The 11123-nt window shown below is 41.6% G+C and overlaps 1 protein-coding gene across 1 annotated transcript in view; it reads right to left on the bottom strand.

Annotated features, from left to right (window-relative positions):
* The window catches only part of LOC125750955 (NALCN channel auxiliary factor 2-like), a 63769-nt gene that overhangs the window by 3170 nt on the left and 49476 nt on the right, over positions 1 to 11123 (bottom strand). The window contains exon 2 of the mRNA XM_049029338.1: positions 1815 to 1986. Within this exon, the coding sequence (XP_048885295.1) occupies positions 1815 to 1986 (172 nt within the window). The remainder of the gene's footprint in view (positions 1 to 1814; positions 1987 to 11123) is intronic.

Here is an 11123-nt window from a genome sequence, read left to right as displayed (position 1 = left end):
AAATCGCCGTATAATCCACCTATATTTCTAAGTACACAGATAAATATTTTGATATCTCAAAAAGAAAGAATGGAACGTTCACAGAGCTGATTTCCACAGCAGGAATAAATGTTTTGACTTGTGAACGTGTTCGAGTTTAACCGCTGTTGACTTATGAGAGCTGCTGTGGACATGAGGAATCCAGACGGTGCATTAGTCACAAAATGTGTCGTCACAGGGTCCACAACAAACAGGCAGGTTTCTCAGTACATCTTCCCAAATGGCTGAGGAACAAAGACACAAACTGAATCATTCGTCCCGCACTCTATTGTTTTTGCTCCAGGTCCCTTGAGAGAGCATCTACTGTAGGCAAACTCTCCTCGTAGGGTGAGCAACAGCTGCCATGAAACTGATCGGCAAAGCCGACCTAAACACCCATTAAACACTCATCACTACGTCTTCCTCTGAAAAGCAACGAGAGCTGCGGAGCCTGCAGAGGATAGACTGGTTTAATAGACTGTATCTGCAACTGATGATTTCCAAACGACCAGAGCCTGGATACAAGTGATCTGTGTCTTTGGGCGCAACCCCCTGAAATTACCTACCAGTAGGTAATGGGCACCACAGCCGGCCAATGGATGACAAACTTTCATTCTTTCAAATGTGGATTGAGGAGGGAGAAATATGAGAAACCAAGACAAGGACAATCAGTTTCTATTAGTTCCAGCCTATAGCTGGGCTAATGTGTAGCTCAGTGTCGGTTTTCTAGTGCGCAATACATTATTACCGCTCTCTTCTTTTAGAAGACGGAGTTCTGCTAGAGATTGTGCGGCCCTTGAAAACATATCATATCCGGCCCCCAACCCAGACCAAGTACGTTCCAAATTTTAGGGTCACTACCACTTACGGGCCTTTGGAATCATCCTAACTTTCTCCTCTATTATGGCGCCTGCTTATGCACACACACGCACACACACATACATACATATATATATATATATATGTGTGTGTGTGTGTGTCAGTATAACTATAAATTGAGGAGTAAACAATGTATTGTACAAGAAATACAGCAGATATTGGCTTTTTGTCGGAAATAAAAATTCTCCTGTAGCGAAGCAGAGTGTTTTTCCACCTCTATTCTCAGCAGGAACATCTCAGGAGATTTATGAAAGGGCGAGTGGGGGGGAGGGGGGATGCGAGCCTTTTCTAGGGGGGTCTGATTTTAATGAAATGAATGAAAGATGCTGTGCTTCGACAAGCGGGCATATTGTGTCGTCTTTCAGGTAGTGGTCTCGGGTCCCAGTACTCAATACAGTATAAAAATGTGCCCATTTAAATCCCAGATTTAATGAAAATTTTAAAAGCATAATATTATGGGTGACTTTGACTATATTTTACTCTGTAAATGGCAAGCTAAAATAAATTATGAATGTTTTAAACATACTTGGGTTGAAAGAGTCAATAAAATGCAGAAACCCGCATGGTACCAGTCCAAGACATGTGACTGAAGGTTACTTCAAGGTCACGCTGAGGCTGGACAATTTATTTTGTTTCCTTGGGGCTTGGGGCTCTGAAACACGACCAGACTTTTAAAGGAATGTGAAAACAAAAATACACTCTCTCTACGTGTATTCAGAGGCCTGTCAGCTGAGTATCTGAGACGCTTATTGTGGTGTTGAAAGGGGCTGGTTCTTCCTGCTGCCATGCGTGATACAAAATAGCCTCCACTGACATGCAATTACGGTTTGGGGGTTGGGACCTAACAAAGGAGAAGCGAAACAGGAAAACGACCTTCTCCTGTTAGGGGGGACAGTCACTCACAGGCCGGCACTTACCTGTACAGATGAAACTTGATAATCCCCCATAGACCAAGTCATCATTGTCTGGCAACACAAAGGGGCATCTGGTCTGGACCTCCAGACAGTATTGCTTGCAGGGAATTCTGTGGTGACACTGTCTCTGGGCGACGTTAAAATATTCAGAGCATAACCAGGCTTTATAGACTAGCTGCAAAGAGAGAGCGGAAAAGAAATGGTCAGGCGGCATCGCGTCAGGCACGACGGGGCAAAACAAACAGCAATCAAAGGACACGTGCTGAGTAGCGAGTCTCCCGGAAGGCGTTTCTGCTCCCTGCTCCTCAGCACACGTCACGTGACCCCGGAGGGCACCCTACACATCAGTGCTGTGTTCCCATCTCCTGGTTCTGCTTCCCACGAGGGAGCCTGACAACGCAACTGCATGTGTTGATTAGCACGACAGACTTCGTGTTAAATAATAAAAAAAAGTCCTTTCATTTCCAGCCAACATTCCAGTCCTGAAATTCATTAAAAAGTTAAGGTTTCATTTGAAGAGTGAGGTACACTGGTTTATATTTGACTACCACTGTCTGACGATCTAGCCAGATGGCTGAAAAGTGTCTGATAGCGCTAATGTAAACCAAAAATGAGCCGCACTAAAGACGCAGAAATTTTTCACCAGATTCAAATTACGTTTTCAACAACTAAGAATATTTGCTTTGGCTGTGATTCCCTACATGCATACAAAAGGCATGTTATCTATTGCTAACAGGCCACGTGAATAAACAAATGCTATTGCTATAAACAAATGCTATTTTAAATCTATCGCATGTGACACGTGAGTCTTGCTATATTCCGCATGAAAGGTACTCGGAGTTCCAAATGCATGGCTTCTTCATCAGCTTTCTGCATGTCCGTCTAATTCTCTGTATCTGAATGAATGGTTGGCAAGTCCAATGATAACCTATGATGCCACCTGCAAGCTTTTAAAGGTGAAGGAATTTTAATTAATCTCAGGTGCTCCGAGTTAAAAGTACAAATTAAAGGCTTATTCAGGCCTGTTTACTGCAGTATTTGTACACAGATCAGACAACAGTCATTACACCTCATATGAGTATTACCGAAACACATGAAAAAACGTACGACCATCTTTTTATTGAATTTCACATATTCTCTTGATGATGTGTAGGGCCCTAGCTAAATAAACGTAACAAAAGAACCCATTCTTAAATACAAAGAATCGACATAAGCAGCAACATACTGAGTTATTTAGGCAATTAACACCCCGCCAAGCTGAGATGTTAATTACGGTCATGCCTAAATATGGCCATTATTTTAGCTCCTTGGCGAGATCAAGAGATTTGTGTTGTGACCCAGTCACCGGGAGCTTCAGTGACAAACATTGTGTGGTTTGCTAATATTTCATAAGGAGCAACAACCAAAGTAACATGGAATTTCGAGAGAGAGACATCATCACTATCACCACGACCTGGGAATCACAGTACATTCTCCGCAACGGACATCCAAGCGTGGATTGATGGCGTCACTTCAAAAAATGCCGTATCAGCTGACTGCAAATGTGAGTCTGAGGCATGAACAAGCAGTTACATGAAGCACGATCCGCTGTGAACTTCACTGGCAGGGATACTATGGTTGAGTTGCAGTGCGTAAACCCCTTATTGCACCCAACGCACGCTTTTATGAGCAAAGCAGTGGGAAGAACACAAGCAGTGGTTTACTGAGCCGGTGGGGGAAAAAAAGTCATATGGTCAGATGAGTCACCCTTCATCCCATTCAACAAGTGGACGAGTACATGTGTTATGCACGCAAAAGGAAGTCTACAGGGCTTAGCAGTTCCTTCCCACGGTAAAGGCTTTCTGGCAGCCCCGTTAAGGTTCGGATGCATTTTCTTGGCATGGATTAGGTCTATTCAACCCTTTAGGGGGTACAGTAATCACCAATAAACACGAACCATCACTCATTTTTACTCTGATAGTAATGAGGCCTTGTAAGATGATGATGTCCTTCAGTTCACAGTGCGAAAAGTAGTTACTGAACGGTCAAGAAAGGTAAACTCAACAGGACAGCTATATTCTGAAGCAGTTCCTTAGACAAATGCCACAATCAACAAAACAAAAACTGGACAAAGTTCTCCTGAAATAATAATGCAGGAATACCTCCAATACAGTTTCACGCACAATCTAACGTACATGTACACCGACTCTGCGCTCCTGTTTCATGGTGCCCCGAACGTAATACTTTATTCTTTCCCTTATGTCACTAGTTAAATAATGTGAAACGACATATTTTTTAGATTTACATTTTCTTTTACTCATTTTTCAGCACGATAAGATGAAATATGAAACATGTTTGTTTTGGTTATTTTGCGAAATGTATTTTTCCTTTCGTATCTGGATTTAAGTGCAGTGGCTACATAATTGGAACAAAATTTCCCCAAGTCTTCCGAACGCCAATGCCGTATCTGGCTGTATCTAAGCTCTCATTGTTATGATAAGGTGCAGCGAAAGCCCCTCTGAAAACCTGTCACATGCCTGATGACCTCATCATGAACTCTCTGCCATTTAAGTAGCCAACAGCCCCACAAACCCCCCCCCCCAGGGTTTATTTTTCAATGCTTTACTGCTTTGATGCCTTAAAATGACAAAAACTTGTACCGTCACGCTAATAACAATTGAAAAACCTTACATAAATTCATTAAACAGTGCTTGGAGCAAAATCTGATCGTAGGTTTATGTGGCCAAGATGAGCCAGAAGGGGTGTGTGCTATTAATGTGAATCTTAATTTCCCAATATTAATTCAATTCACAAAATAAGGATATACTTAAGGTGGCTAAATTTGGATCTTAATTAAGCTCAAATATATATATATCCAAACTACTCATCCTGGACAAGATGATATAGCAATGGTGCCCTGTACAAATCTATAATGTATTCATGCATGTTTCTGTTCTGTATGAAATCAGCCATGAACTTCTGAAATAGGTTAGCGTTGTAAAACATAGTTAGCATGTACAGATGTTCAGACAGCCATTCAGTCTCAGACACAAAGCGGATATTTACCCTCATACATAAGTTTTTTGTTTTGCATCTTCCACACTGACTTTTAATACTGTAAAACATTGTTTTGTCTGCCTGTGATGCTGTTCTTGATTTGTAAAGTCGTCGCTAATGGGGACAAAGAATGAAAATATGTCTTTGTATAAACACATTGCATATTTAATGCTTTATAGACTGAAGAAGTTGGCGCACTCATTTTCAGCATCTGCAAACTGCCCGCCCTCTTCTGCCACTGAATACGGAAGACCAAACATATATTGCCTTTGCACATATGTCTGTAATTAACCCCGTAGTAGATAGATGTGATTTAAAATTCCTTTAGAGAATTCCAGTTGTACTGTACGATCCACGTAAGCAAACCTGATATCGCAAAGTACTTTCCCTTTCGAAGTCAATCATAACCACGTGGGTAAAGGTTGATCGATGATCCATTCTCCCACGTACACCCTCAAATCCGCTGCTATAAATTGGACGGGGATAACTTTAATCATGAAGAAGCTCTTAGGGTATCATACTTTGAAGACTGAACACAGAACGGAGCAGAGAATCCCATCCGTACAGATTACTGCAGCTTTTGACAGAGTTGGGTTCATGTAGAACTTTCATCTCCAGAGAGGATAACAGATGAAAGGTGAAAAAGGTATGAACACTTCACTGCACTCAAATCCAATGCCTTGTTAATATTAAGCACATGCAAATTTTATCATTAACCAAATACGGGTTACGAATGCAGCTTTGCAGATTCGTTTAGGCAGTGCAAAAGCAGGAGCTACATTTAGTCCTGTTTCTGGGTTAAGCCTTTTCACACAGTGCTTTCGCCGTGGTAAGGAAGCTTGATCATTCTGTAATTCTACAGAAAGCTGAGAGTAGCAGACCTGAAGTTAATCCATTAACTTGACAGCTTTGTGCTTGCATGCTGGCTAAGACAAATTACAGTAGATGGTAAACATTTGTCATGAGTGGAAAAGAAAAAATAACCAATAGCACAGAAATAAATGTGAATTCAGTCTGAAAATTCATACATGCATAATGTGATACAGCATTTAACATAATAAAAACTACATTTTTGTACATGTTTTTAAACTCCTGTAGGTCACCGTGTATGTCCTGTTATTCTTAGTTCTATGCAGAGAATGAACATTATAAAATGTTATGAAAACAAGGCTACGCCACAGTACATTAAGCAAAACGTTGTTATAGCTGCTATCTCAATTCTGACCAGCAGAGGTCAGGACACTCACACTTTCCCAAGGCTTCCTGCTTAGAAGTTTAGAAGCGGAGCGCTGCATTGAAGTACAGCTTGCGGCTATCGGGCAAATGATACATAAGAACGCATAACAAAGCATTTAAATTGTGATATGAATTACATATTACTAATTTACATGTCCTGTACATACATATGATAAAAAAATTATCATGTAAGCAAATACCCATAATTGTGCCCAAAACTAACCTGTTTGCCACATCCACTTTGTCTTTTTATTATTTGAAAATCAACCGGTAGAAAATGAAAACGGCGAACGTACTGATTTTCTAAAATGAAAACATTTAAATGTAGCTAGCAGGAACAAGACACTAATTAAATCAGGTTAGTGCTCAGCATGTGGAGAAGTTACGTCTGGCACGGATTCCCAGCTTTATTGCTTGTATTGGTATGACTCCAGTTATAAATATTGATAGTGGCCATATTAAAGAAAACGCTTGATACACTCACTGTATATACGCATTAATATCATTAATATGATAAAACTCAAGTAAAGATAATATTTTACGATCAGTGACAAAGGTATTGCTGGACAAATCCCAGTGTTTAATTGGCTCGGATAACCAATGTGTGGAGGCCGGCTGTGACAGCGGGGGGCGCTGTGTCTGCAGCCAGCTCAGACAGGATGCGCCAGACTGGCCGCTCTCCGGCACGGTCGGCTTATAGAGATGTCTGCTGTCAGGCTCGTGGGGGGGTTTTAATGGCCTGGTGGGAAAAGTGACCCTTCATGGCAGGGACCTGGCGGACATGGCCAAGAGTGGCCCTCCTTCCCACAAAGGACGAGACCGAGTGGAGAAACCAGCCTATCATTTAAAAAAATACGAATAAGCTTCTGAACACGCCGCTTAATTCAAATAACTAATCCAGTTTAAAGCAGGAATGGAAACGCCAAAGTTAGTGTTGAATTGTATATGTTCCAAAATAATTCAGATGCCAGCATTCACAACTGACCTTACACATCTTTGTTCCAAACGTCGATTTTTGATTTGATGAAGAATATAAAATAACGTTTCAGTGTTTTAGGTGGCTGTATAGAATGCAGTTAAATCAGATTTTTTAAGGTTTTCCATATCATTTATTCAAGGATAATTTTTTTCAGAGGTGACCAATGTACAGTCGTACCCACTTCCCTAAAGACAATATGATACAAAACATAATTTTACAAATTCCTTGGAGAGATAAATAAATAAAAAAAGATAAAAACCCTTAAATAAACTGTTTTATTTTCCAGCTGGCAGTTGGGAAACACTACTCTACATGAGCGTATATGGATATATAGATTTCACCAGCTCTTATGGAATGTGGACCGCATTAAGTAGCATCCCGGAATCGATGCTGAATATGCAGGAATCTTATTCACGTTTCCTGAACACCGGGGGCATCTTAACAGGCGCGTGTTTTCATTTCGTCGCCTTTCGATGATTCATCGTCACCACCGCGTTTGATAAAAGGGGCTGGGGGGGGGGGGGGGCAGTCTTCTAGATATATCAGTCGGCGAGAAGTGATGAGCAGTTCCTGGAGCCTGATATGAAAATAGTCTCTTTTCTACCCCTTGGAGCAGAGGAGGACCTGGGGCATTACCCCCCACCCTGGCAGTGTCATCAGCATTAGCTCCACACGCCTTGGCTAAGCTTAGCGCTGCTCGGCTATCAATCCCCCAACCACCCCCTCGTTCCCCTTCCTTTCAGCGCTAAAACTGCGTTAACCTTCCCTTGACAGGTTTATGGACTCCATGCTGAGTAGATCTCACCTCATTTCCTGTTGTGTTCTTCACACAAGCTATTCAGACATATTAGCGGGTCCTAACGGCAACCACTGTAATAAAACTAAGTTATAGGGTAGTACATTCATTGCGTGTTCTACATTTTCGTCGTACTGACTATGCACTTTACTGTGGTTAAGAGTCCCAGTAAATATAAAACATAAAATAAATATAACTATTGCAAGCATCCATCAATATCTGGGAGATGTGACTGAGACAAGATAAGGGGAACTGAACGAAATAAGGATTTCTGTACGTTCTTACATGTAATAAAGTGAGATTAGTCAGCAACACCTGGCATCCCCGTTGTTGATTTTCTGTTAAACACAACATGGCACGGTCTTAATCGTCTTTGCCAGCATTCTGGGCCAGTACAAATGGCGTGTCTGTTAGTGGCTGCCCCCAGGAGCGGAGGGCGAGTCCCTGGAAATAAGCAGAATCCGTCAGCCGCCATCCGTGAAAGCGGCAGCCATCGCTTAACGTGAAGCCGCAGGTGCAGAACTGGGCCACCGTAAGTACTGCAAAATGTAGGTCAGCGAGTCGCAAAATAAAATGCAATGAAATCTACTTCATGTAAATATGTTCCTATAGTCATACAATCATAATTCTTTACCACATTTTATTCTAGAAGTGGTCTCTCTTACAATTCATCTTTCAGAACCACTTATCTGGTACAGAGTTTGGGGTGAACCTGGCAGAATTAGATAATTCAGGCACAGAGAGTAAAAGTCCAGACCAGGATTTTGTTTCAACCGACCAGTTGAGTACTCTGTGACTGTGACTCTTTATACTCAACTGGTTGGTTGAAACAAAATCCTGGTCTGGACTTTTACTCTCTGAGCTTGAATAACCCAACTCTGGAGGCTGGTTCCTGTCTCAGGGCACACACTTATACCACAAAGGAGCAGTTACACATACTAGTTAACTGGTTCACCTATCAGCATATATCTGGACTACAGGAGGAGTCCAATGAACAAGCATGCCACCCATACAAATCCTTGTAGAATGCACAGCACCCCCATACGCCTTGCAGTGTATGGAATTCCATCCCCCAAGCCTCAGAATGTGAGGTCGTAATGCGAGCCGTAATTGGATTATCTCAAACAAAAACGAACAACTAAAAAAAAAAGACTAAACAGTTTAACATATAAACTACAAAAGCAGAAGGTTCTTCCTCGGAGCAACCAAAAAAGCCCTACCTTTCCTAATAGCCTCTTGGTTCTTAATACCTTAATCAAAATGATGCATTAAAGTGTTCATGCATAATTAAAATTTGCCTCTCAGCATTGTCCAGTCAAGGACTACACAAGAGGCTAAGAATAGAAGGCAAGCCAGAGTGCATTTTCCATACTGCTTGGAATCTTCAACAAGAATGATGGAGTTTCAGGACCTGAGGCATCCAACGCAACTAATTCATGATTTATTTATTTTGGGGGGGGGGGGGCTGCATAATTGATATATGCCGGCTCTGTCGGTCATTGTCGCATCACACCTACAGCGATGGGATTTTCAATGAGACTTCAGCTATAGTGTGCATGTTCTTCCGAGATGGTTTCCTATGGGACTACAGACAGCTCTGGGAAGAAGCTTCCCAAAGTGCATGCTTGTGGGTGGGACCCCCAGCAGGGGACTTGGGCCCCACCCAGGATGTTCCTCTGCCTTGCACTCAGTGCCGCCTGGGACAAGCATCATACTGTAAGTCGCGCTTTCGGTCTCAATATGACGTCACACTGTAGTGCCGTCATGCGTGAAATAAAATGGGACGGGAGGCTGCTGCTGTGATCTGTCGTCCCTTTAGGAGGCTGACAGTTTGACTTTAAGAGGTTTAATGTGTTTTACGGCCGATTAGACTGTAATCCCTGCAATAGGAGTCCATAGTTTATGAGTAATAGAAAGCTTCAAATACAGACAGTGTGTCTTGAAGTGCCTGTCAGAAAAGTGGAAAGAGGAAAAAAAAACTTAATTAGGACCATATTAAAACTTAGATGCATAACATATGATCTGTTACCTGCTACAAACACATATTAAGACTCAGACTATGCAGATATTCAAAATGTGCACATTGCGTGGCTCGTGCTGGACCCCGTCATGATATACGCAGGTGAACCCAATTTTATCAAGATTAGCTTTAGTCATAATTAAAAAAGGTCATTATAAAAGAATTTTTATATATAAATATCTTTATCTCATCTATAGTGTAAATAATTCATGCATAAAATACTTAAGGGTATATTGGGTAGAACATGTCTAATCTTGTAACATGCATAAGTACCTGGTTTGGGGTTTGAACCTTATCCCTACTGTGTATATGCGTGTGAAGTCCGCATGTCCTTCCTGCAACATGAGGCTTTCTTCCGGCAATCCATAGACACATTGTGTTCTGCAGAGTTTGACCTACTGTCTGCTCTAAGCTGTAACATGTGATGAACTCCTACTTAAAGATATGGCTATCCATTCACACGCTAAACACTTACCCGGTTCTGGCTCGTAGAGACTTAACTATATCTTTAAATTTAAATGTGATGGTAACACTTTACTTGATGGGGCACAAGTTGTCATGCCCGGCTCGTCCGCTCCTCCTGTGTGCCACGCCCCCTGATTACCCACGTGTTTTCTCCCAATTGTACCCAGCTGTGTCTAGTTAATTTGCTCAGTCCTGTGTATTTCAGTCCGTGTCTTACCTGAGTCCATTGTCTGTCATTGATGTTAGTCAGTGTCTGATGTTTCCTGCCCTGAGTCCTACGATTAAACCCCGTTTTCCCTTACTTTGCCCGCTTGCTTGTTCCTGCTCGCTCGCCTGCCTGTACGCTCACCCAGCGATCGCGGGCGTCCCGTGACACAAGTAATATAGCATTATGCTATTACTTATGTATGAATTAACCACAGACTAAGTCTTAGTTACACACTGATCACATGTTTGTTCATCATTAATGAATCATGATGCATCTTTTATCTCAAGTAGCTACTATATTTCTTCATAATTTGTACTTCAAAAGTTACTGAGTTATTACTATGTATTTGTGCCCTATCAAGTAAAGTGTTACCATACATTAGTACCATTATGTTACAGATGCCTGTATCACATTTAAAAGGGCTTCTGCCAGTTGTGTAACGCAGCAAATGTTAATGGTCAATAGGACTGATCAATTAAAGAACTATGGCTTGATCATTCATCATATGAATTAAGCATCAGTGACAGATGTTGGCTAGTATTGTCACTATATCTATGTAGCTGCAGATTAAC

Source organism: Brienomyrus brachyistius, chromosome 10 (assembly GCF_023856365.1).
Source record: "Brienomyrus brachyistius isolate T26 chromosome 10, BBRACH_0.4, whole genome shotgun sequence".
In the NCBI taxonomy this organism is placed as follows: Eukaryota; Metazoa; Chordata; class Actinopteri; order Osteoglossiformes; family Mormyridae; genus Brienomyrus; species Brienomyrus brachyistius.
This window is presented reverse-complemented; position numbering and strand designations above follow the sequence as displayed.